The sequence below is a fragment of the Chaetodon auriga genome, chromosome 9, assembly GCF_051107435.1.
Source record: "Chaetodon auriga isolate fChaAug3 chromosome 9, fChaAug3.hap1, whole genome shotgun sequence".
NCBI classification, from domain to species: Eukaryota; Metazoa; Chordata; class Actinopteri; order Chaetodontiformes; family Chaetodontidae; genus Chaetodon; species Chaetodon auriga.
The window spans coordinates 23,465,121-23,493,001 of NC_135082.1; the positions used below are offsets into that span (position 1 = coordinate 23,465,121).

Genomic DNA, 27,881 nt, shown 5'->3' on the forward strand with positions numbered 1-27,881 from the left:
ACACAGCCTCTGTTTGGAAAATGTAATTCCTTCAGGTGCGGTAACAGGCATGATAATCCACCAAAACCATTTTTTAAAGATTCCAACTACAACATGTGGCTGTTCTCAGACAGGAAACTCCCTCACATTAGCAGTTGTCGACATTATATCCAAGCTTATATCTAAGCCTGATACACACTCGTTCCCGCGCACACACACATGTGTTGTGGGACAGGGATGAGCAGGAATCTGCTGTTTCTGTTAGTTCTCAGACTCACATTTCTGGAGCAGGAAGACAACTTGAGATGCTGCTCACCACCAGCAGAAAGCTCGACTTCATGCAGAAAACTTTGGACTGAAGAGGAACATCAATCACGTGCTGCATAAAAGTCCTTTAAGTCATTGACTGGACGTGAAATCAATGCTGTGACCATATTGAGTGATAATATTTGATGAGCTTGTAACTGTTTGGTCCCATGCCAAATGTTTTTTCAAGCTTGTAATATTTAGTCATTCATCACTCGCTCCATCAGTTATCTGTTTATCAGTCATTTAAACAAAACAGATCCCTCCACCACCACGCTGTGACTCCCAAACTGATGCAAATGTATTTTAATGTGCAGAGCTAACGGCTGAATCTGAGTGAGCGATCTCGTGTGATATGACTGAAATGCTACTGTGCAGAAAGACTGGAGCTGATTCAACTCTTCTCCTCTGTGTTGGATGAAACATTAACATATGTCATTTTTAAGAACCATAAAAACACTCAGAAAAAGCATTAGAAGCAGAAGTAAAAATGTCCAATGTGCCTATTGTCACCATTAAAAATATAAGCTATATAATATACAAGCTGTTATTAAATGTTTTAGCTGGTTGAGTTGGAGCCAATTGTAAGTACTTGTGACCCTTTTGTGCCACTGTTTTTGCTTTTTGTAATGCTGGCTGCAGGTGTGGGATCAATAAAAAAAATAATAAAAATCTTACTTTAACATATAACTTACATATATATATTTCAACTCATGCATGAGTTCGTTATTTTCTTTCTTGTTGTGTAAAGCACTTTAGTAACCTCACCAAGAAAAGCGCTATATAAGTAAAGCTAATTTATTAATTTCTATTATTATTATTTTGATATTAAACGTGTGTTTAGATCACAGATGTTGTCGTAAACACGTGTATAATTAACAGCAAATATATCTTAATACATGGTCAAAAAATAACAAACTGGTTATTTAATTTTTTTTTATTTCAGTAACAAACGCACGCCCATCACATTTCATATAAATGAGTGTGTAAAGCCTGGTGTGATCTTGAAATACTACAGAAATCCCACCAATAAATATCAGTGGAAGCCCTGAGCCTGTACTGTACTGCATCCATAATGTAGTCTCTGTTTTATGGTCCATTGTGATCCAGCCTCACGGTTCACGTCCATCTGCCGCTAAATACCACACAGACACTGCCATAAATAGTGAGACGTTCACGCCCATCACGTGAAGCAGAGCATTTCTTCTCCCCGCCGTCACGTCACGTTTCAGCGTTCAGCAGCGGCTGTGGAGGCGGGGAGCGGCTGTCCGTGGTGCTGATGGGAGGACTGATGATGCTCTCCGGCTCCGTGCAGCCGCTACTGCGCATGTTGCATGACAGGTACACGCAAGCCTCCATCTTGGGCATCCCGAGCTGAGGCGAAAGGGCAGCAGCCATATACACACTGGGTCCAAAATAACAACAAACCGGGCGCGGAAATAGAAAAAATTGGCAGTTTGCCGAGATGTAACTTTTTTTCTTTCCCCGAAACCCATTCAACAAATTGCTTCAGTGAGCAGAGCGGAGAGCAGAATGGAAAAGAAAGACAGCGAGTGGTCTGGAAGCCTCTGTTAACGACTACTTGCACAGTCAGCTTCACTGGGTCTAGTTTTCTAAGGAATTGACAGGTGCCAAAGCCAAACGGTAAGTGGGAATACGCCGCACTTTGGTGTTATTTCTGTTCCTAACGTGCGCTCATGTGAGGTGAAATCGCATGATCGCGTCCATACGTACAGGCATCCTCTTCCTGCATCCCCCCCTCCCCTCCCCTCCCCTCCCTCGTCATGGTGGTCGCTGTTTGCTGTGTTGTTCCCACTCCAGCCCCTCTGCTCCTCTCATGCTCAGGCTTCGGGCAAGTGTCAGCCTCTGTTACTTACTTTTCCTTGTTCCAAACAGAACCAGCACGACGTGCAGCCACAGGTTGTGAGTGCCCCGGCAGGCTGGTTGTTTTGCCCTGGTTGCATATCAGTACGTTGATAAGCAAAGCACAGGCCTTTCCTAGTGGCTTAAAGCATCTTACAGTTAGATAAGAACACCAGATGCTCCACTTAAGTGTAGTGTTAAAGCAAAATACCTACACCAAATTGCACAGCTTTTTTTATGTTAGCTATTAACAAATCACTCATTTACCTAAATATTCTCACCTTTTGACAGCATTTGTTTTTCATTTAACAACACGCTTACGGTCCTGAATCTAAAAATGCACCGCTGAGGAATTTATCTGTGCAGAGCAGAATTGCTTATTGACCTTGGACCCATGGGGCAGACCATGCAAGGCAGCTTGAGTCACTGTCAGCCACTGTATGACAAAGCCTCCGCAGTAAAACACAACAAGGGCAATGCTCTACAGCGTGGCACAGAGTTGACTCAGGCAGCGCCAAGGTCAATGGACTCGGTTATGGACTCGTTCTCAGCTGAGCCCACACTCCTCTGCACAGGGATCATCTTAGCATGGGTGTGGATCAAGTCCTGGTTGTCTATAATTTTGAGAAGGTGCACATAGCAAAGCTGAAGATGAGTGTGAGCTTCAATACAAGATCAATGAAGTTAAAAAGTTTATCTGCTCCAATACACCATGCAGACGTCACCCCAAAAACAGCAAACAGCCTGTCATAATGGCTTTATTTAGTCTTAAAGTTTGGGTAACAAGGCCTTGTGTAGTGGAGAGGAGCTGTGCACCTCATGTAATTGTAATAAACTTACCTTTTAATATTTTTTAATGAAAGTCTGTTTTTTATTTTATCATAACTGCGTGACGACTATAATACATTTCTGCTGCACGAAATTCATGACTTTTACATATGTTGTTTCGCATGAAATAATGAGTTTACCTCTTCAGGACTCAAATAAACTCTTAAAATGTAAAAATTCAAGGACACAACGTCCCCCCCTGGAGCGGTCGCATCACAAGACAAATCTTAAGGGTAGTGAGATGATTCAAAAACTGTTTTGGTGCCAAAGCGCAAACTGCTTCTTTCACTTTTTAAGTATTTTTTTAAGAGCTTTGAGCTAAAAAAGTGAGGAGGGAGTGCAGTGATGTGCTGTGTTCATGCCGTTGGTCATATTATTAATTGCAAAATCAAGATTTTGTCATATCTTTAGAATAAAACTCATTTAAGCTCTTCAGTGGCGTGCATACTGGTTGTATATCCACCCTGTGCTCTTTTATCCTCCTGGCTGGAGTAGATGGTCAGAGATGGAAGATGACATGTAGAGAAATGTCCAGAAGGAAGATGGGACGCGCTGTAGGAACTGGAGGTCACACAAGAAGTGGTTTCTGAGAAATGCGCTCTGTTGCCAAGTTAAACATCACTTCCAGCTGCTGCCATCTGACACGTGCGGGTCAGTGTTGACACGTCGGAAATTTTCTCCACCACACCGAACTTCCTGAGAAAACAATGTTGACTGAGCTCGGGGCGAGACAAGGTGTTTGCATGGCGACAAAAGGCGCGGAGCGGAGCGCTGGAAACGATTTCCAGCGGAGAGAGATGATGATCAATGTGCAGGCGAGGAGCAGTCAGGGAGTTACTGGGCCAAGGCAGTGAGAAAGAGAGCGAGACTGTCTCTGTCTAGACAATAAACTGCTTCAGTTAATATACAGTCCTGCTGGCAGGGCGGGGGGATGAGACTGTTGGCTTTGCTGTTAGTCTCAGTGTCCCTGTGCAATGAAAGGGCATCGCTTTCCTAGATGTGGGATGAATCGCACAGGTACTATGGCGGCTACCTGATTAATGGCTGCTATCAAGAAATGCAAAAATGCGCTGCTTTTGCGTAGAAGTGAACATTTGTATATGTAAAGTTGTGTTACTGTGAGGCCTCGCTTTGGATTCTCTAACAAATAGATTTATGGTAAACACACCGCACCTTATTATCTCATCCATTTTAGCATCTGTGGTGTGAGAGAGGATTAAGCTGTAACACCACAGCTATCATAGATCAAAACAAATTATGCAGTTTACAGAGATAAGATCAACAACTGTGTTGATAACAAAGAGAAGCTACAGCTGCTTTTTTCTGCTGGTTCTACACTGAGGACATTTCAGGAGTATTTATTCCAGCCATCCTTTGGAGGTCACGTTCCTCTGACGAGCCCTGAATGACCATCTTTATTCAGGTGCATTACTCCACTGATTGGATTTATGCTTGAACTTGCACTACTTGATTAAACCACGTCAGATTGATTAATTTATATTTTAGACATTTACTCTATGTGACATGCATCCAGAGTGAAGGGGATGCATCATGTCAGGAAATCAAGGTTCAAAGTCACAGATAAAGTGCTCTGAAGCTTTATACGCCCTCTGAGGGAAGAGCTTGGGTCGCTTCTGTCCTCGTGTGCAAATGAGTGCGGAGATTTGAATGTGATGAGAAAAAAAACAGTTTTAGTTGTGCAATTGCGCGACATTCAAAGCAGAACGAGCAGGATTTGTTGGTTACACACCCACTGCCCAAAGGTGTGGCGGTCTCTGAAGACACAGTCACGGCCACACACTTGTAGTGGGTCATAAGAAACTATTGAGAGGTATTATTTTTGCATGAGTCTACACATTGATTTTTTACAAAAATCCTTCATATTCTGCCTTTAAGATTGGGTAATTTTAACGTTGAGGTTTCTTTTGTCCTCCACAGGCTCAACTGCCACCAGAATGGGCGTTAAGAAGCTTGCTATCTTCCTATTAGTCCTCTCTCTTTGTCTCGAGGGAGGATCTGCCAAAGAAAAAGGGACAAAGAAGGGAAAGAAAAAAGGGAAGCAGGTTTACTGTCCATCGTAAGTATGGAAGCAAACACTTTGTGCTGTCACATGAGGCAAAAGACAAACTAACCTATGGACTTCATGCAGCTTTTATTGCAGATGCTGAGAGCAGTAATGACAGCATGTTAAGGCTGTTTCAAGGTGGCTATCTGCTCAAAAGAGTTTCTAAATCTTTGACATGTATGACTGTTTTTTTCAGAATTGTATATTCATTACATGACTGAACTTGTTTATGAGGGTAGCTCACATGACACAGATTCAGAATAATAGTCAAAATCGATGCAGGAGATCTGACTATATTTCCCACAATCCGACATTTTCATTAGAATCACCTGGCTGGAACTAATGTCTTTGAAACTGCATCACTCCTGGTTCGTGACACAGACTTTCTGTTGTTCATTGGCTGAGTCAGTGACTTGTAAACGGACTTATTTGTGTTAAATCGGTGGAGCTCCCCTTTAATGTCCCCGGTATTGGCAGTTAAGCATTTATTTAAAGCGTAACTACTTCACACATCATGGATCTTTCTTTTCAGTCTTTATCCACCAGTCGTGTTTGACCAAATCTCATCTGCTGCTTCACTGCAGAGCTCCTCAAGTCCTATACAAGACTGTAACACAGCCAGTTTGGAACAATGCGCAACAACACCAAATCCACCAAAAACATGCGGTGTTAAATAAACTGACTACCTGCAATGTGACATGTTTAAAAATGTCACCGCTTCTTGCACAAGACTGGTGGTCACTCTCTGCCAGCTGCCTGCAAACATGCGGCTGTGGAAGGAAGCTGCAAATAAGTGGAGAAGTTGTCAGGTCGTGGATCAACTAAAAAGGTAAATTCTGCTTGCTGTATGTCTGATCAGGGAATGAACATCAATCTGTATTAACATGCCTTTGGACCGTCCATTGCCTCTGTGCAGTGGAGAGCTGCACCCTCTACTTCCTTAAATGGTAACAAATGGCTCGACAATGAAACTTCCTGAAAGGAGGGAGAGAGCGTTTGATGTAGTCCCAGTATTGGCAAGTGTAAGCTGTATGACATATTTCGTGTTTAGTGCTGCGGATGCCTTTGCGGATCAAGGGAACCACTTGGTTCCAGTTTAGCTGTTGTGCTTGAGGTTGTCAGAAGGGTCTGTTAAAAGAGGAAAAAAAGGGGTTTAGTGGATAGGAATTATGTGTTTCACTTTGATCAGAGGAAATGCAGAACGTACACACAGTGCGCAGCATTCCTGCGGAGCACTTTAACTCATCCTCAGTGCATGATAAGGTTTACATAATGATATGTAAAGTGCTTTGAGAAGGGGAAATTCTTTGGCAGGAGAATTCATTGCCACCCACAAGGAGGCTTTCTTTTTCTCCTTCCTCTCCTGCCAGATCCCATTCTCCCCTTTCCCTCTCTTTGTCCCATTGTTTTTTCATCCGTCAACCTCAGAAAACAAATGATGTTTGGCTGAACGTCTTTGAAATTCACCACTTTATGTTATAGTGGTAATTTTCAGTAGACAGATGTTTTTTGCTATTTTGCGGGATGGTTCAAGGGGAAATTTTCACTTTAGGCTCAAATAAAATGTGGATATGCTGTCGTCTCGAAAAGTCATTTATGCTCTTTGACATGCACATGGCAGATGAATTGACTGAATTCTCTTCAGGATTTTTTCTCAAGGCAGCTAAAAATAAATCTGGAAAAATGGGGTAAAATCATTTTCCCCGTTTGCTGTACATTGAGCTTGTTTTAAGAAACTTACTGTGTTGTATCAAGCATTTGACCCCTGTATCTTCAAATATCCTGACACAAAGTAGTGTCAACTGAACTGTGTTTACTGCTAATTAGCAAATTTTAGCATGATAACACGCTGAGACGATAAACATCAGCATGCTAGCACTGTCAGTGTGAGCATGTTAGCATGCTAGCTCAAAGCACAGCTACACCTAAGTACAGCCTCACAGAGCTGCTAGCTTGGCTTCTTTCTGTAGTTCCTTGAGAAATGTTATGCTTAAGGACACAACACATTGTAGATGTTATGTAACTGTCCTAGAACATTGAATAAATATTCTCTGTCTATGTGAAGGAGCATGTCAACTTCCCCTTGCTTATTCCTAATGCTAAAATGCTAATTTAATCCCAACTGTTGGCTCTCAGGTTATAGTTTAATCAAAAAAGTATAGAGTGGATGTGGGCGCTCCGTGCATCTGAGCTTTTCATCTGCCAGGAATTTGACCTGCTAATGTAATCGTGCCTACAGTTCCCCCTCTGTCTCCTTTGTTTGCAGACAGCTGTCATCTGAGGATCTGGCCAGAGTCCCTGCAAATTCAACCAGTAACATCTTGAACAGGTTACTGATCAGCTATGATCCCAGAATAAGGCCCAACTTCAAAGGCAAGTCTCTTTTCCTCTTCATCTGTCTTTGTCTATTTTTAATTTACATTTTTGCTGCAGTGCTGTCATGCTAATTAAAGAAATGAGTATGCTATGAATGTGCACCTCCACATTTCTTCAATAAACTTGATGCAGGAGCAGGCCTCTGCATAAATGGGCCTTGAGACATTAATGAAAATGAATTTCCTGTTGTGCATACACTTGCATGTGTAACATGTTCTACAGTGCAGTTACAATAAGATGATGCTCTCGGGCTTTCTCTCTTTCCTCAATGACAGTACAATATGGTGTTGATTACACACACAGGCTGTTATGGGAATGAAAGACTGTGTCAAATCATAAAGAAACAACATATAGTGTGAGTTTGTGTACTATATGACTAACCTTATTACTAGATATTAATTAGAAACATTAAATTCTGCGGAAACAAGTAAATCTCTGCCTCTAAAATCTACCACCTCCTTTTTTCATTCTTTGCTGTTCACCACCAATCCATGTTATTCAAGTTAGTGCAAATGTCACACTGTAAGGAGTACCAGGCTTCAGTCTCACAGAAACAGCCATAAAAATAACAAAGAAGTGATTGGCGATCCTCCGTGTGTGACTGATGGACTTACCAGTCTTCAGGTAGATCCTCAGTTAGTTTCCATCCTCTGGCACTTGGCAGCTGTGTCTGAGACTCGATGTTTGATGTGTTGTGAGCAGAATCAGCTCCCTCTCTGACTGGTCCAACGGCCAAACATCTGCTCTTGATTTCAGGGTGGGCTGAAAGCTCGGTGTCCATTAACATCCATGTCATAATCTCCCAAATAACATCCTAAACTGTGCCTTATGCACGACTTTGCCCAGGCCTGTAAGATGGCGGGCTGCTTTTATAGGCCATATAGGGAATTTTAAGCCAACACCTAGAAGTATTTCATGAATATTAATTAGCTTGCATGGTTGCATTAATGCATGGAGGATGTGAGCTATACACCACCTCCATAATATGCACATTAATTTTGTGAATTGCTTGATAGAATTTATCCTGTGAAAATCCCGAGCCCCCGGTAAACACCTCAAAGGAAATCATTTATTCAAAGCAGAGTGAGCAGGCGGCATTCATCAAGGATTTTATTAGTTTATGCAAACGGCTGAGTGGAGAGAGATTCCAGTATATGTCTTTGCAGCGTTAGCTTAGCAGAGGGGAGAAGAGGGTATTTTTATTACTTTGCAATGTTGATAAAGTCTTTCACAAATTCTGATCAGGAACATGATCAGTTCAATCAGCAGGTACCACATCTAGAAATGAAGACTGACTTGGTTTTGCAATGTTTATGGACACTTGCTATAACATTTGGGCACAGAGGGACTTCACTCTTGTTGCACAGCAGCTGTTAAACACGGCTGACTCAACACTACAATCTCTTCTTTCCTCTCTCTGAATCCAGGAATTCCTGTGGAGGACAGAGTGAACATTTTCATCAACAGTTTTGGCTCCATCCAAGAAACGACCATGGTAAGAATTCACTTCAGTCCCACTTCAGCCTGACAGTATTGCTAATCAATACCTCTGTCAATCAGGGGCAGTGGATCACGGCGGAAAACTGCTTTATCCCAGAAGTTTTAGGAAGAATGCATGAGCGTGTTTTCTTGACGGTATCAGACCATTTAGCAGTGAATCATTATGAAGACTTGGGTTTTCATGCCTCATTTATCTGATGGCTTAATTGCTGATAAAGGAGTGCTCTTTGAATGCTAGTGAGCAGATTAAACTCAAGGACGGCGCTGGGTCGACTCTTGATCACTTAGGAAACAATCAGGAACATTCCTGAAGGTTTTTAATAAGCCCGGCTTACTGGTGCATTTTAATTTAAAGCTGCTGGGTGGAGCCAATAAACATTAAGCATCTCTCTCAGTAAATACATTCAATCATGTGACAAGGTAATTGAAATTAATGCAGTGCAGAGTGACAGGACCTACAGCTTGACTTGATCCTGTATCATGAACTCCTCTCTGCAGCACAGTTTTGCAGGTTTATTCCAAAAGAAGAGCCAGATTCTTATAGAATAATGGAAAGTACAGTAGTAAGACTTCAACATGTTGATTTCCACAAGTCACGCAGACATTTAAGTTATTTTTTGCAGAAATAACTGCACTAGCAACTGAAACGAAGTCAAAACTTGGTGTGTTTGCAAAACTGTCATTCTGCAGCGGTGCTAGCAAATTCCACGTCATTCACAGCGCAAATACACTGGCACTGTTTGATCAGCGGCGTCCATGGCAGACAGAGAGCATGGCACATTGTGATTACAAACACAATTTGCATACTCCTTAAAAGGAAACGTAAAACCATAGCAATGCATACAAGCCTTGAAGTTTTGGATTTGTGAAAAACTTTTTCGACAAGTTTTGCAGGTAAATCTGTGTGCTGTGTGGCAGCTGAGGTACAATTTGTGCTTGTAAAACCTCCCATTTTTCAGGTATGAATAATCCAGCTTTAGTTATGAAATATGCTGCCAACCTCAGCCTTCACAGGAACAGATAGAGTATTCAATTGTCCTGAGTCCTGTTTCAGGTCTGGACAGTGTCTCAGTCCAAAGCAGTGATAAATGTTCTCCTACTTCATTTCATGAGGAGTGACACTCTGAACAAAGCGTTAGATCCTATATCCTGGGACTGAGGCTGCATTAAAATCTACTCCAGAAATATTTCTTTTGGCTGCAGATCAGCAGAGTGTGTTCACTTATAAAATCTTCCAGCGGAGAGTTTCACACCAGGACCAATTACAGAGCAGTTAGGGTGATAAATGCTGAAAGTGGAAAATCCTTAAACCTCAAAGAGTGCAGCACAAGTGGCGTGCATGGATGGTGAAAGAAAAGGGAAAAAAGAAAGGGGGAAAGAAAAAAGAAAAGCAGAAAAAAATCAAGGACAATGAGAAGAAAGAAGGAAGAAAGAGGAGGAAGAGACAAAAAATGAAAAGGAAGATGGGACAGTGACAGAAAGAAGGGCAAGAAAATGAGTTACGATGGTTTAGAGGGGAGAAAAAAGGACATAGGGGATAGAAGAGAAGAGAAGAAGGAAGAAGAAAGAAGGAAAATAAGAGACAGGGATGAGGAAATGGAGCCGGGGAAAGATGGAGGAAGAAGTAAAGACAGAGGATGGGAGAAGAAATGAGGGAGAAAAGATAAAGGAATGTGAAGAGAACAAAAGAGGAAAAGCAGGCAGGAGAAGGAAAGAGATGGGATCGAGAGAGAGCTGAGGCTGAGGCGCAAAAAGAGAGATGACGGACTCCCAGATGGCAACTCCCGTCTTCCCTCTTCCCCCCGGACGCCCAGCGAAAGACAGAAAGAGAATGAAAGTGAGGAGGTTCAAAACGTATCTGGGAGGAGACCGAGGAGACAGCTGGTCACCTCTCCCCCTCAATTTATCACTCAGTGGGGTATTTGATCTCAGGAAACCCTCTCTCATCATTTACACCTCCCTCGGCCGAACACCGCGGGTCCGCCGTACTTAACACATCTACTTTCACTTCATGATTGTATTCGTCAGGAGAGGACTTTTTTCGCTCTTCCTCAGCTCGAGTTTTCCTCGTTGATTACGGCGAGCGCTTGTGTTAAATCTCCCTGGAATCGAAAGCAGTACTGGCAGCTTGATAGTGAGCCAGAGGGAAGATATATTTCCTTGTCTGGTTCTCGGAAAGGCGAAGGTGTTGGAATCGACCTGAGAAGAGCAATTCGTGCTGTCGCTTGAGGACTAGTTGGACACGTTAGTGTAAAATTAGGTTGTGCACAAATGACAGCTTGCTTTCCAAAAATGAGATATCAACAGTTTGACCGCTGCGCTCCCTCCCAAAAATGTTTATTCGCAGGAAAATAAAGCACATTCTGGGCTACTCCTGAATGTATAAACCATTCTGAGACCTCTGTGTATAAAATGGTTTTCAATGAGTTTTTGAAATTGTTCCTGCCTATTCACAATGCACACAAAACAGAGAGGATGGAAAGCCTCATGCGGTTTCTTGTCTCCTCATAGACGTTGTGCATCAACATGTACTGAAACGAATTCCAGGGATCAATCATACATTGTATATTTTCTGCATATTTGGCAGGAAACTGATCTGTGTGTGTACACTGGATGTATACAGTGTGATATCTAGTTTTACATGCAGCACTGGCCCAATGCTGGGTCGAACTTACAGGAGAATACACCGGGGCGCCCCTGAAATGAGAATTGTTATTTGGGTACACAGATATAGCAAACATCAGCAGCAATATAAGTTATTATATGTGTTAATGAAGTGTTATCTTGGAGCCTTAGTGTGAAAAGTGTAGTGTAACACTTGTTTGTAGTATTACTGTGTATGTGAATAAATGCACAGGCAGTCCGGTCCAGTTCAGAATGTAGCGGGATGCTTGACTGCGGATAAAGATGCCGTAGTGCTCAAACAAACAACACAAAAATCACATCACCAACGTAGTTTCATGAAGAACAGATGCAGTATAAAACCACATTCAGGTCACTTGGCTGTAGCTCAGAATGTAGTTAGTTAACACGCATTCACAAAAAGTGAGAGAAAGCTTTAAAAGGATGAGATGCCAAAATTTGCTCTGCTCAGTCTGGCTCCGCTTAAATCTTTGTCAGCAAATACATTTCACACGTAGTCAGAAGAATTAGCCTGTAGGCAAAATAGTAGCAGTAAGGTGAGGATCACTTTTGTGACTGCGATGGCCGGGCTGTGTGTTCTGAATGGAGGCCGGTGGCAGCTCAAAAGGTTGCCCGAGACGAAATAAAAAAAAAAAAACAGGATAAACTCCCAGAAATGACCCTTTAAACAACATTTGGAAGTGCAGCTCATGTGACCCAAATGCATCCATGACCGAAGAAACAGATGTAAAATGAATATGTAGGAACAGACTTTGATTATTTGAACCATTAAGCCCACTGCTCTTTTCAAAGACCACCGGCAGCTCTGTTAATATATTATTTTCATGTCATTCACCTGGGAGAACAGTTGGCCAGACTCAACCAGAGAAGGGCGATTATATGCTTGTGTAGCAGGCATGGAAGTCCGAGGCAGAGACCTGGGTGAGCAGATGTCATGGGAATGAATGCACAACCACGTTTGGATGCCGTGTCCGATGTTAGCTACATGTGCGGTTTGGAGAGATGAGTTTCTCTGTGCTGATTGATTTGAATTTGACTCCACAATGATTTGCCAAAAGAAAAACATCTCACATGCTTATTCTAGATCCAATATTATGGATCATGCAGTATGGTTGCATGTGTGTCCGTGTGTGTATCTCTGTGTGTTTTGGTGATTCACAGTTTCTGAAAAAACCTGTTTTTTTGACTGCTGACTCCTCACTGCTCTCGACACACCTGGAGGAGGGCTGCACTCGACTGGATGCACCCCTGTAGTTTCCATTGCAGTAGCTTAATATTAAGTCCCCACTTTTCTCATTTAATCCTGGTGAAAGCTTTTTGAGTCGTCAAATATTCGCGTGTGAATGTTATCGTGGTTCATCAAGGGCCCTGCTGCTGATTTTCATGAAAGCCTGCAATCGACTGTGTTCTCAGTTTGTGAGAAAAATGGCATTGTTTTTAATCTGACCTGAGTGCATGAAGCTGTGGCACATGTCGGCTTTTAGCAGACTCCACACGAGCTGCTGCATTAAAAAAAGTAAAAAAAGAAAAAAAAGAAAAAAAGGCAACTGACATTATAAAAATTGGGAACAATGAAGAGATGGAAGCTTTCTCACCCAGGGTCACACACACACTCACACACCCACACACACATGCACACACCCACACGCATGCACACGCCCACACACACAGATACAGCTGGTATTTTGGCAGCATTATTTGACATGTCATCCATCTTCACACTCGGCATTAATAGTCTTTCCTAACACCTGGTCCCAGAACAGCTTGAGGCACGCCGTCAAAGCAGACACAGAAAAAAGTCCCAAAGCCTCACAGAGTGAGCAAGAATGTGGACATTTCACTAATCAGCTCTCTAATGAAGTCTTTGCTCTCTCACATGTTGCTGTAGTGATAACATCTGATCCTTGGACTGTGCAGCTTTCTGTGCGTTGACTGATTTTAAAGCAGGCGTCGAGTGTTTTCGCCGCAGCTGTAAAATGTCACTCGGCACGCTAAAGTGGCCCGTTGAAGTTGTCGAGGTGTTTGCGGTGAGAAATGCCGCTTGTCAGTGAGTCAAAAACAATCTTTAGAAAAATGTAACCTGTTAATAAAGGTGGAACTGCTGCACACTCAAAGAAGGTGTCTTAAAAAGCGGAGCAGGAAAGAAAGAAAGAAACTACTCATGACACCATTACTACCAGAGAGGGTTGAAAATGCTTTTGTTACCTTATTTAGACTGTTTGAGACACCTGTTGGATGTTATGGAGATGGATCAAGAGCAGAGCCCAAAGGTCATGAAATAGATAAACATGAGCACGAATAGAAAAAACCTCTTTGTCATTAATCCCTTTGAAAGCACCCAACTGGTGTCCAACAGTATCAAGGCGATACTGACGTTTACCACGTCTGTGCTCGTCTGTGGTTGTTCCTAACAGGATTACAGAGTCAACATCTTCCTGCGGCAGCGCTGGAACGACCCCAGACTGAAGCTGCCGCAGGACTTCAAGTCCGATTCTCTCACCGTCGATCCCAAGATGTTCAAATGTCTCTGGAAACCTGACCTGTTCTTCGCCAACGAGAAGAGCGCCAACTTTCACGACGTCACCCAGGAGAACATCCTCCTCTTCATTTTCCGTAACGGAGACGTCCTCATCAGTATGAGGTAATGGAGTTTTTTTTTCTTTTTTTCCATTACAGCGAGTATTTATGGTAAATACCTTCCAAAGATAACACTTTTCTTCCAGCTCTTACTGAATATTTGGAATATTTAAATATCACAGTTAATTAAAAGCCTAATTAAATCTACTCAAATTGTTGTTCAAGCAGTTCTGTAATTGTTCCAAAAATCCTCCACACGGTGCCTTGGTAATAAAAAGGAAAACTATAAACTTCCAAAATGATTGTCTTGAAACTTTGCAGATTAATTTTTGCCTTTCAGCCGGTATCTCACAGCGAGCCTTCTCTCAGATGATTCACATTCAAGTAAAGAAAGGTCTCCACTCACAGAATGAGTCTAAACTTTCATCCCCTGGCTTCATTTTGATGTGTGAAGTTTACTGACGTCAAATTTCAGAATGTCTTTGAATTGAACTGTCTGATAAGATAAGATAAGATAAAACTATTAATCCCACGCCGGGGAAAATAATTGTTACAAACAGCAAAGGATACAAGAGCTTGGCTGGCGGGATTAAGACTGACATCTTCCTACACAGTAGCTACAAGGCTACATTAATGAAAGACAACAAGGGTGGATGAGATAAACAAAGCAGTGCGGGTTGTTCTTTGTCACTTACAGAAACAACGACTCCTGCATCAACATATTTCCTCCATCAGTGTTAAAAACTTTATGTTAACTGCACCTGAAAACCACTAACTCAGCTTCCATGTCTGCTGAAAAAGATACACTTTTGTGTTTGCAACTTTAAATACGTGTGTAAGCAAGACTAAACAAACACGTGATTTAAGGCCTAGTTGCATATGACTATTACCTGGAGACCCTAACGTGAAGGTGAAATAACTGATCATTTGTGTCCTAAATGCCCTGAAATGATTCTCTGGGTCTTCTATGCATCTCAATCACTTCGGAAAGATTTTTCTCTTCTTTGCAAACATTCGTTGGGTTTCCTTTATGTTTTTTTTCTTTTGTTCTGGGTCAAGAGTTTTTGAGGCTGTGGGCTGCATGAGTGAAATCTCGCCAGGTAATGAGACTGTTGACATCCATAACATCGGGTGAAAGAAGCATCTGATCTTCTAAGAGACCAAATGTAAACACGTTGGGGCTACAGCTTGTGAATTTCCCTGTAACATTTTGTTTGCCGCATGCAAATGCAAAAAAGAGAGACTTGCGGGTAAAATCCTATATTCTACAAGGCAATACTGGTGCCATGCAAACAAACCTCGTGTGTGACTGTAATTGGATATAAGTGGGTAACAAAAACAGGGCATAATGGAAAAACTGAATGCAGAATTTTCTTCCTCCTCCTCCTCCTCCAGGTTGTCCGTCACGCTTTCTTGTCCGCTGGATCTCACGTTATTCCCTATGGACACACAGAGGTGTAAAATGCAACTTGAAAGCTGTGAGTTTTCTTAAAATAATACCACCTTAAACCACCTCATCAGTTCAAGTCCAACTGAAATTAAATTGCGTTTTGTTTTTGTCTGCTACAGTCTGTGTGTCGGCTCTATAAATCACTTGTCGTGTGTTTTCCTTTGAGAAAAAAAAATCAGAAAACATTTCTATTCATGATGGCGCCCCCTAGTTTTGCATTAAATCAACTCAGTCAAATAAAGCAGGAACATCAGCGTTCTATGACAGACAGAGCAGACGGTCACTGCTAAGAGCCACAGACTTGGAACAGCTACTCACATTAGCTTTCCTGCTAACGTCTCCCTCTTATCTAACTCACAGACATGAACACAGGTCCTGTCTGCACCATAGCTTGTCTGAAGCAAGCATGTCTGATATTTAAGAAATAGTCCAAAACTATTAACAATACATTAAAAAACATTATTTTCGACTACAAACAGGTGATTTCAGATGGACTTTATCACGTGTGCTTGCTGGTATTTGGGAGACACAGTACAGTATTTATGAGTTGGGAATATATTTGTTTTTATAAAACAGTTGTTTTGGGGTAAATGAGCTTTTTGCTTGTGTTAAGAAGCCAATTTCAGTGGCGAACACTTAGAGAAGTGGAATAAATCATCATATTTTAAGGCTGTGAAAGTCTCACAGCTAATTGAGCTCGACTGTGGTTATTGCATTGTGTTTACAAAGCAGTTTGGACTTAGATAAGCGAAATAACTTCAAGCCATTTCTCTTAAATGCCAAACCTGACAGCTGAGACTTAGCCTTTTGCTAGTGTGAGTGCATTTATGTTACGTTACTGTGCTCTGATTGTATGTTTCTGTTAGCCAGTGTGGATCGTACGTGCATTTGTGGACACACTAATGTGGTTTTGTGTGCAGGAGCGTCTCACTTTTTGTGTGCCTCTTTCATCTAGTCGGCTACACCACAGACGACCTGCAGTTTATGTGGCAGACAGGCGACCCGGTGCAAATGGACGCCATCGCTCTGCCACAGTTTGACATCAGACAAGAAGATATTGATTATGGGAACTGCACCAAATTCTACGCAGGAACAGGTACCGTCCTTATCATCCATCCGATTTCTTTTCCTGACATATTTTTGAAACATCTATAATGCTTATTAGTAAGAAAAATTGCTATTTCATCTCTCAAAATACTCCTTTCAGCTGTTACTGGCCTAAAGCAGCTTGCTACTCGCTCTATAGAAACTGAGAATTTGCATCAGTGAAATATTTTGAACCACTAAACTTAATTTCTTTCAGATATTTCCATCAGCCACAAAGTCTTTAAGCTGAACGAGGTTTTGACCTCGGTGCTGGGTTTTTCCTTTCATCCATTCATTTATTATTCTCTCTGAAATGAGAATATTTTGTTCTTGACTGACTCAAAGCTACGCTGTCCTTAACTTTAGACCCCAGAAGTGTGTTCATATCCCATCTCCTTTCCCCGACCTTCATGAGCTTGACCAACAAGCTCATGTGTTCACTCCCGTCCAGTTTTTATTTCGTATGTCATGACGTCTCAAAAATGACAGGTAGTCTTTGTGCACAATAACAACTAATTACTTTATTGTGATCTTGGTGTGGGATTTACTGTACATCAGTTCTGTTTGGGTTGTGGAGGGGTGGGTTGCAGCTGTTATACGAGCAGTGTTATGAGCTCCTAGTCGAAGAAATCAGCAGAGGTTGATGGGTCTTTTTGTCAAACTGAGATTAGTTGGGTGCCGTTGATTGAAAGATGAAATCTTAGCAGATCAGATCCCGAGCAGCGGCCACAGCAGGCTTCAATTGCATGTTCTTATCTGACCAAAGGTTATGCTGTGTGGCCATCTTTGTGGAAAAGGCCACAAGATTATTACACCTCAATCATGCTGCTTTCATTTGTTCAAGGAAATTAAACTTTAACACCTCAATAGCCTGCGATATTGAAAAGATGAACTGCGGATTATTCTGCCCTGTGGAGATTTGTGTTATGATAGAGAGCAAACATGTTATGCATGATCGTACAGTCAGCTGAAATCACACCAAGTGACTAACAAGTCAAAAAGTAAGTAAAGTTAGTCAACTGATAAGTTTCCACTGCAACAAAAGCATAATAGTAGGCTGAAATACGGCCTTTTGTGACGGCAGACATTTGACTTGCCATAGCGGGGACACCACAGGTGTAACTCATAGCAGTGATTGTGTTTCTATCCCAATCAGGTGTGCCAGTGAGCCAGCATGCACAATCACAACCTTAGCTCCAGCACAACTGAGCGACAGAAGTGATTGTCATCTGCTTGACAAGTTGAAGCGTTTGCTTTGAGTAAACTCCGCAGCAGAGTTATATCACGTTAGAGTTAGGGTTATTTTGAGGGTTAACAGACAAACTGTGGTAGGATTTAGCTCACGGTTAAGTAGAAACAGGGAGCAACACGTGAAATAAAAACTAACAAAACAAAACGTTTTTTTTTTCTCAATGTTTGCACTAAGTTTTCCTCTGAGCAAATTCAGCTCGTTCTACATTCAGTGCTGCTCTCCAGAATGCACCGTGTGGATCCTTGAGGTCTAACAAAGGTGTGAATGCCTCATAAAAGCTTGATTTTTCAGTGTTATGATTCACGCATTGCCTACATTCCTATTTACCTGAATCATCAGCTTTATTGTCACTCATTTTTCACATACAAGGATTTTGCCTTGATGTTTCGGTGCATGACAATAAACAACAATAAATATCAGAGAACATAAAAGGATAAAAAACACTTGTACTCGCTGCAGTGCTCTTCCTCCCTGCCTCTGTGAGCACCTTACTGTGTGTCTTGGTGACTGCTACCATTTATTGATGAGTGGGAAAGCTGAAGTCAGCCGTTCATCTCAGCTGCTTCTCCAGTGTGTCTCGCAGTCCGGATTGTCAGCATCGCATCGTAAATAACAACATTTTGCGTGGCTTATCCAAGATTTTTTGGGTTGGAGCTAGTTAGTATGAACCCCTACCATACTCTAATGGATGACATGTCACAGTGACCTTTTTCCCTAAAAGGGCTAAAACGACCTTGCTTTTCCACTGAAATAGAAGAGAAACTACAAAACGTGCTCGCGGTGCTTCTCATCTCATGTATTCAGACCAATGTGGGTACAAAACGACATTCGCAGTGAAATGGAAAATCTCTATCAGCCAACAGAGCCGGTATGACCTCAGTGCTCTCGCACTTGGGAGGCGCGCTGCTGGCAATGAGTCAGCCTTTTAACGGGTTGCCATGGCAACCTGGCCAGAGACAAAGATCACCTCTGTGTACGACTGGTTCGAGCCTGCTCTGCGACACAGGCAGCCCTTATATGCTGTGTAAAGCTCACCCAGAGATCCCCGGGCTAGTTAAATATTACTTCAGTGCATCCACTCTGCCATCCCATTGGACCCACGACCAACCTCAAAGAGCAGAAACACAACAGTGCTGCAGGAGGTCTGAGGTGCAGAGACGCTTACTCCGTGCCGGTCCAGGCCCAGCTAATGAGGACCATGTTTCCAGCAGAGATGGATCGGTTCAAAGTGATCATTTATGAGTGGAAATTTATGCTGTGCCGTTAAGAATGATCGCCTTGTGAAAACAGAAACATGTTTGGATCCACTGAAAATAGGAACTTTGGCAGAGGACGGGTTCGGGTCTCAATCAGCTGTAAGCAGGGCTTTTTGGGGTGTTGCCCAGAGTGCTCGAACAGGTCTCAGCTTTAACAACGTTCACTGAAGTGATGTGAAAGTCCTCATGCCCATCACCCTTTTTTCTTTTTCTTCTCTTTCGCTTTCTCTGTTGCTAATGATGCCCACAGCTAGGCTTTGCTTTGTGCTTGGGCAGAAAGGAGGCAGATCAGACACCCGACACAACTTGACTCCAACCTTCCCCATAAATACTTGATATTGACTCTTTAACTCCAGTATCATTTGATTGTTGATGTTGTTTCACATCACAACACCACAAACCTTCTTTTTGCACTGCTTGCTAATATTGTATCTGTTTTTGTAAATAATGTATATATATATATTGTTGATTTCATTTTGTACCCTGTATTTATTGTCTATTTGTTCTTATTCCACACCTCCTTTTTGTTCTTGCTGTCTGTAACAGATAAATTTTGTCAATGTGGGATCAATAAAGTTTATGCTATCTAAATTTCAGTTCAGGGACTGGATTCTGCTAAGTTCACATTCCTTGACTGAAAAGGCCACATATCTGCATCTATATCAGATCATTCAGAGCGTAATTATGAGAAGACGCTCACACCACCATCATGTCATTCTGAGTCGGAGATATCCAAATTTTCTAACAGCGACGATATCCCACATGATCTGGTTCCACTCGTTTATAAACTGCAACCAATATGCAACACAATGAAAGCAGCTAATTCAGAAGGGTGTGACTGGGAGACTAGCAGTGCACAAATGCACCATGATTGGTTCAGATTTCTGTAAGAGCGGACTGTCTCATCCAGGGGGAAGGTGCAGCTTCAGTTCCTATGAAGACCTCCCCTTTCATGGGTTGTGCCTTCTCACGACCCCGCCTCTAAACTGGAGCACAGTTACCCTCCATGTGATGCATACTCAATGCCTGCCTCTCATTTTTTAATTTCAAGGCAAACTGTGTGTCTCACTGAGGCTGAATCATATTTGACGGTTTTCTCCTCTCCCATGCAGGGTACTACACTTGTGTAGAGGTTATCTTCACCCTAAGGCGACAGGTTGGCTTCTACATGATGGGTGTTTACGCCCCCACGCTGCTCATCGTAGTCCTCTCCTGGCTGTCCTTCTGGATCAACCCTGATGCCAGTGCCGCCAGGGTCCCTCTGGGTACGGTTTATTTGATCAATTCCATCATCTTCCGCTGACGTTTTTACCAATACACTTGATCTGTAAATATTCCCTGTGCCGTTGAACCATGTTTTGAGAGATCGGATGAGAAAGACATGGGTAAGTGTTTATATTATCGAGGTAATTAGGTGTGAAAACTCCTGCTCTAAGAAGCCTTGGGAAGAAGACTGGTCGATCAAATACAAACCCCTGTGAAGGATTTCTGTGTTTTTAGGGATCACTGACATTAAGGCCCCAATCATCTCCACCATGACATCATCAATCACTTTGACACCATGAAGGACTTTATCTATCAAGCATGGTGCCATGTCCAGTGTTGTTCTGTGTGTGATAAATCACTGAGTATAGCTGTAATTGACAGATGGGACCCACTGCAGTGGTGCTTTATGTAAGTAATTGATTCTAAATAGCAATAGCTGCACTCAATAGCTTCACTTCTGCTGGTCGATCCATGTTAAAGTTGTTAGATTTTAGTCACTGGGGGAGTCAGGATTTAAACCATGGCTGATAAGTTTGATTTCCACATCTGTCAGTGATCTGACACTCAGTTACACCAGATTACCTAGCTGTCTAAAATTTAACAGGCTTCAGTTTTCTACTCTGCCATGACACCCGATTAACTTTTACATGATGCCTGTTTACACAAACGCAGATTTCCGCCGCTTAAAATATGCTAGTACACGGTTTAGCTAACGGTAGAAAACAAGTGCAGGCTCTTGTGCTTCCTGTGAATCCTCATGTTAATCAGTGTGGGCAGCAAGGGTTTTTCAGGAGACAGAGAAAACCAGGAGACACTCAGCTGGCCAACGAGGCACACCTGATCCCTATTAACCCAATTAACCAAGGGCTGCGCTAAGGAGCAGTGCTGTTTTTCCAAACCAGGGAAGCACACAATGTGTCAAGCCTGAGGAAGGTCCAGCTAGATTACCCGACTGTTGGCCTGAGCCCTGAGGGGATGCAAGGATGGTTCAGTGCTGGTAGTGCTTAATTTATCTTGTGTTTTTGTTCACGCACTGAATAAATCACAGGCTGGAAGCAGATGAGCGATCTCTGGTGTCCTTCTTGCTTACAGTGTGAGTCCTGGTTTGCCTGAGCCATGCTTGATGGAAAAGGGACAGAAATCTCTCAAAGGAGGTTCAGACACTGTGTTTGATCTGATAATTTTGATATTTTCTCGTCAAAATAAACTGAAACAACACAGCATTTTTTTTACTTTCACCAAATAATATATAGCTTGAACAGCAGAACATAGAATTATTAATAGTTGCGGTTAAAGTGGCTATAATCAATATTTTTACAGCAGCAATGTGTCAAATATAATGGTGATACAAAGAATTATCACCTGGATGTACAGCTCCCACAGCTTTATGGAGCTTTATATGGAGTTTCTGAGCTGAGTGTTGACTGCATTTTACTGATTGCTCTCAGCTTTTACTGTTTTGGTTCCCTCCCACCTCTCCCATATGTGTTTTCGGCAGCAGTAGGCAGTGAAAAAGCTCTAACAAACCGCTGTACGCTGGCGACCGCCGTGGTTTGTCTCCAGTTTATGGTCTCTATTCTTTTTATTTTGTCTGTGCTGTATGCATATCAATATCTTTCCCATACATGCGTGCTAACACTGCACATGGTAGAAGTACAACATGAAAAATTCAGACAAAGTTTGTGTTCGCTGGAAAAGCGTCCATTTCACTTACCTCACTTTTACCTGCTTACCTTTTCCTCCTCCTCCATAATTCAACCTGTGTGTAATATGTCAGTGTCACCTACATACAGTATCACAGGGGCACCTGTGGGTGTGCAGGGCTGCATGGATAAGATAATCCATTGTTATCCCACTCCAGTCGTCCACTGCCTCCTTCACTCCATCCTCTCTCCAGCTGTTTATCACTACTCTCATCCCATCATCACTCCAACTCCTCCTGGAGGCCTCCTCTGACTTCTCTCTAAATGGGATCAGTCCAGGTCAGTCAGCACCCAGGTGTGGGACCACTCTCATTTATTGCTCTGTGCGGTACCTTTGCGTGTCCATGTCCATGTGTGTATGTGCGTCCATGTGTTCATTTAGCCGTGAGTTTTCTTGAGTTTACACACCGTGTTTTCTTTCCACACACGTGATGGGAGCAAATGTAACAGTGAAAATGGTTTTTCTGTTGCAGAAATGTATGTTTGTGTTTTTCTGTCTTATACCAAGGCTAGTTTTATTTTGTGCATGCAGCTGAGTGTGTCACTGGGAACAAGGCAAATAAGGCTATTTCAGTATTGGTGCCTTTCATGTTTTCTCTGCTTGCAGATAATAGGTGGGCTTCCAGGTTGACAATGCTCTCTATAGCAGTTTGCTCCTGAGAGGATGGAGCAGTTTGATTAGAAATCCTGAACCCTGTACGAACTCCCCCTTGATGAGTGACCATAATGAGGCCTGGAGGCAAAACCCATCAGTCATCATATTGTATTTATTATCTCTCTAAAGATTCATTACAGTAAGGGAAGCGGGAGCGAAGCCCTTCATGGGTGGTTATAATACCCTCCGTAGAGCTGTTGTAATTTTCCCCACTGTGGCCTGAAAGAGTGCTGCTGAGCTCGGGGGATCTCTAACCTGTAATCCTGTTGGCTATCTGAGATAAAAATCAATTTAAAATTACTATCATTCGAGGCGGCTAGACAGTAGAGGCTGAAGCTCTTGGAGGTGTCTTAATAAAGGAGGTAAAGATGGTGAATGTCTAACTGCGTTCATGTTCTCATAAACTGTGTGGGTGTGAGCATTTTATTATGGCTTCTGTGCGTTCTGTAAGAAGCATTTGTTCAGTGTTTTGTGCTTTGAAGAAGATTTTTTTTTCTCCCAGCAGCAGGTTAATCAAATGCATTTCCTCAGCAGAAACAAGCATTTCACCTACATAAGAAAGACTGTCTATGTCAGTCGTGTCTGTTGACAGTCATGGCTGAGTATTGATCCTTTTTGGCACAGACTGAAATCTGTCTGTAGCACCAAACATCAAAAACTGACAAGTACCACCTGGTTTATTGTCATGTTTTGCTTTTTCTGTAATCACATAAGTAGATTTAAGTCATAACTACATTTCTTACATTAATAAGTTCTTATATGGCCACTTCTTTTAATGCATTTGAGAAAAATTGTTCTGTTGTTATATGACTAAAAGGTTTTCTTTAGGTACAGTGGTAGCAGAATAGAATCAAAAAACAAGTAGTGCAGGGCAGAAGAAAGATATTTTGAATATAGGTATTGGAAAAATCCAACTTCCTCTCACTTTGCTGACTGACAAGGTTACTCGTCCATCTCTTTCTTCAGGCATCCTCTCGGTGCTCTCGCTGTCCTCTGAGTGCACCTCCCTGGCTTCAGAGCTGCCCAAAGTGTCCTACGTCAAGGCCATCGACATCTGGCTCATCGCTTGCCTGCTGTTTGGCTTCGCCTCGTTGGTGGAGTACGCTGTGGTTCAAGTGATGCTGAACAGCCCGAAGCGCATCGAGGCCGAGAAGGCCAAGATGGCATCCAAGGAGAAGGCTGCGGGGAAGAGCCCCGCTGCCCGGAACAACACGGTGAACGGGACCGGAGGGACGCCGCTTCACGTCAGCACCTTGCATGTCAGTAGATCTGCTTTGATAACTGGAGTGCGCTTGTGTGTGTGTGTGTTGGTCACGGAGTTATTCTTCATCCTCACTCAGTCCTCTGGAACACACTGCTCTGTATATGATTTAGATAAGTAATGTAATGAGTTCATATCAGTAATGATGCTGTAGATACTCGCCGCAGCATTTCAATGACGGTGCCTTTTTGTTGCTTTGTGGACGAGCGCACTGTGTGTTTGCATGTCTGTGTTTATGTAAATGATTATATGCAACCTCCCACCTACAGTGACACACAGCACAATGGCAGTATGCATATTCCAGATCCAACATCCTCAGGCACAGAGATCTAATCTAAATGCAAAACACGGAAATCCAATCATTAAAATCTGGCATCGTCTCCAGCACATACATACTGTAAACACAGCTCAGTCAGGACTCAAGTCTGACACTCATATGGACATCAGTATGTTGCACAGCTCTTCCAATTGTACGCCTAATTGAAATTAATTTACCTCTAAATCCACGTTTGTCCGGACCACATTTGGTTTGAGAGAATTACATTATTCCATTGAGGTTTAATGGGTTTTCTTGTCAAGACCAAATCAAAATAATGAAGCTTTAATGAGCTTAATGACTTCAGTGAGTAAGCATCCATAGTCTGATTAGATCCTGTTCACCCCGCAGGCCTTCAGGGAAGTTGATGAAAGGGATTTTTTGGATGACATTAAACTACATCCTTTTGCTGATTCTCATAAGTACTGGTTGTCCGATATGAAAGCACATAGAGGGTACAGAGGGGCTATGAGACCCTAGATGATAGAAGAACCATATTAGGCAACACAGCAGAGCACAAAGCAAATCTAATTCTGGCTCCTCTTTCTTTTTTCTCTTAAAATAACAGTAGTTTTGTTGTATCAGCGTGAGTTCTGTCCAGGCTTCAGGATCAAACAGCTCCTTTACTGGGTTTTTAGTCTGTTTTCAATCGACTCCAACGATCCTAAACAGCCTCATTTAAATGTTAAGATGAAGCCCGCCTGCGGCGTGGATGTGACGTTTAAGAGACATCATTGCTGCTGTTTTACACGTGCAACAGTCGACTGAGAAAGCGGAGCATTCAGCTGTCTTTTGCAAACGTGTGATTATAAAGGAGGGAATGTTTCTACATGATGATTTGTGCAGTTTGGTTCACAACCAAGGACAAACTAGACCACATTTAGTATTGTAATAGATGTAGTTCCTGCAGCTTTCTTGCCAGAGAAAATCAAAATGCATGTTGTTTACAACCTAGTTTTGGGGTGTTGTTTCTTTCAGTGCTTTTTAAAGGAGGCCAAGTCTTCAGATTGAATCTGAATCCTTCAGATTCAACAGAGAGATTGAAAAGCTGATTAATAGCAGATATGTAAATAAACTGTCAGATGTCTGTGGTTCAAAAAGGGCTCAGTGCACAGTAGATAGATGCAAAGATAAACCTGCAGGGGAGAGACGGAGGGGTAGAGAGAGGGGACAAAGTAACAAATCTGTTCTGGGTGCAGGATGGTGTTGTTTTACCTGTAAAAACAGCTTTAGCAGATATAAAATCTTCATGGTTTGTAATGTTTGTAGACAGAAAGAAGAAATAAGAACGAACACATTGAAATTTGCACCATCATGACGCCCTGATGAAGTGGTCTTATGGAACAATTCAGCAGCGCACAGATCAGATAGAAAAAAAAAGACGTTTGTCAGGTTTTGGAGCGAAGGTCAGTGACCAGTCGTAAATCAGCGATGGCAAACAGAACTAAACACGGAGCAGGCAGGTGTCATAAACAGGCGGGCAGGTAAGGAGGACAAAGGTTAGAACGCTAAGGCTCCTGGGCACAGTAGACGGGGCAAAGGGCCTGATATATAGACAGTCTGCTGCTGAGCTTTGGTGTGGTTACACTGCCTCAGGGGCAGCCAGCAGCAGAGCAGACTGTTAGCCTAATCTCATCTCGGTTTATATGACCCCCTTTATACCTTGCATGAAAATATGTTTTCTGTGATCGGGCTGCAGACGGATAGTGCTTGGCTGGATCAAGCTGTACATGTACCCGAGACATAAAGAGGACGGATTGTGATCCAAGTCTCAAGAATACCAGATAACACTGGTCACAGTCTTTTGCAAATGACAACATTTGACACCCATCACCATCATCTCCCACCAGTCTTGACTGTGTTCCCAGATCGTCCTCTGCACAGTGATGGCACTGACCACAGCTGAAATAAAAGCAGCAGCATAAAACAGCATTCTCTGCTTTCGTCTTCAGCCTTGTGGTTGTTTGAAGACGGCTTCTTTCCCTGCTTTGAAAGGCAATCAAGAGTCCATGGCACAGCTTCGTGGATGGCTGCCATCTTTGTTTTGTTTTGTTCTTGCTGTTTTGGACCCATGCAACTGAGAGGAGGTTGTAAGAGGGAAGAAGAAGAGCAAAAAGAAGAGGCTGGACGGAGCGATCAGATCTCAATATGGACACATTAATATCAGGTGTAAATGTAATCAGGTTAAATCACAATCAGGGTATTGAATGGCAGGTGTAAATAGGGTGTCTGTTTCAGACTGACACATGCAGAGCAGTGAACGTAATGCTGCAGAATAATCAGTTCTGATGTCCCTCATGTTGCTCTCTTGCACCCAGGTGGCGGAGACCCGCTGCAAGAAGGTTTGCACCTCGAAGTCAGACCTGCGGACCAACGACTTCAGCATCGTGGGCTCGCTCCCGCGGGACTTTGAGCTGTCGAACTTTGACTGCTACGGGAAGGCGATCGACACCGGCGCTGCTGCCGGCAAATCCCAGTCCAAGAACAACAAGAAACCTCCTCCCCCGAAACCGGTCATCCCCTCCGCTGCCAAAAGAGTCGACCTGTACGCCCGAGCCCTCTTCCCCTTCTCCTTCCTCTTCTTTAATGTGATTTACTGGTCCATATACTTGTGATTATCTAGTATTATTAACCCACCACTTCACTCCAAATGAGTTCTTTATTGATTGATTTGAATTCCAAAGTGAACAGTGAGAAATGTGAATCTTAGCCATACAAGATTATTGCAGAGAAGAAAAGAGAATTATTATTATTACTACATTTATCTTCACATAGAAATAGCCAGCTACCATCATTGTGTATTAAAATGATTAGAACTTAATCTTTATTTATCTAAAATGGATATTATAGCATCTTGTATTGAAATACTTTATTTATTGATAATGGTATTGGAGAGACTAACGCAGGATTGCAGATATAGCTGATGTGATGAATGGTGTGTAAACAAATCCACTAAGACCGAGCAGAAGATGCACAGATCTATAAAAGAGCATTTGTAAATAGCTATTTGATTTTTTTGCCCTTGCAAAGCGGGAGTTTGTCCCAGAGTTTCATAAGTTAAAGCATTTTATTTAAGCTTCAATGCAAAGTGTAACACTGTAATTACCTTGCATGTTAAAAAGTGTGCATGTCTATGGAGATAAAATCTAAATATATACAGAGTATTTCTTGAATTTTATTATGATTTGCTCTTGAAAAGATAAGTGGGTACGTGAAACACCGTGTTTCTGTCCAGACGGTCATGTGACACTGCCACTCTTTCAACAAGTGTAATGTTTGAAACACTCTGCTCCTGTCCAGATGGTCATGTGACACTGCCACTCCTTCAACCAATGTAACATCTGACATCTCCCACCTGTAGTGTGTGTAAATGGGTCACTCGTGAGCTGTGGCCATGTGTTTGTGAAATTTACAAGCAGAGTTTAAAAAAGACAATAAATGATCAAATGACTTTTCACCATTTGCTGTGATTAAAGTTGAACACCTTTGAATTCTTAAA

At 42.4% G+C, this 27,881-nt stretch overlaps 1 protein-coding gene across 1 annotated transcript; it reads left to right on the forward strand.

Moving 5' to 3' along the window:
• Positions 1 to 1,547: 1,547 nt before the first annotated feature.
• Positions 1,548 to 27,881, forward strand: glrbb (glycine receptor, beta b). Its single transcript, XM_076738838.1, has 10 exons — positions 1,548 to 1,929; positions 4,915 to 5,053; positions 7,308 to 7,414; positions 8,845 to 8,912; positions 13,975 to 14,201; positions 15,533 to 15,615; positions 16,543 to 16,683; positions 20,294 to 20,446; positions 23,772 to 24,064; positions 26,701 to 27,881. Exons 2-10 carry the CDS (start codon positions 4,932 to 4,934, stop codon positions 26,995 to 26,997), a joined length of 1,491 nt encoding a protein of 496 aa, XP_076594953.1. The 5' UTR covers positions 1,548 to 1,929; positions 4,915 to 4,931; the 3' UTR covers positions 26,998 to 27,881.

Coding starts and splice junctions, on each gene's coding strand:
- glrbb (XM_076738838.1), top strand. CDS start 4,932: ATGGGCGTTAAGAAGCTTGCTATCTTCCTATTAGTCCTCTCTCTTTGT. Junction 7,415..8,844: donor AATAAGGCCCAACTTCAAAG/GCAAGTCTCTTT, acceptor CTCTGAATCCAG/GAATTCCTGTGGAGGACAGA. Junction 24,065..26,700: donor TTCACGTCAGCACCTTGCAT/GTCAGTAGATCT, acceptor TCTTGCACCCAG/GTGGCGGAGACCCGCTGCAA.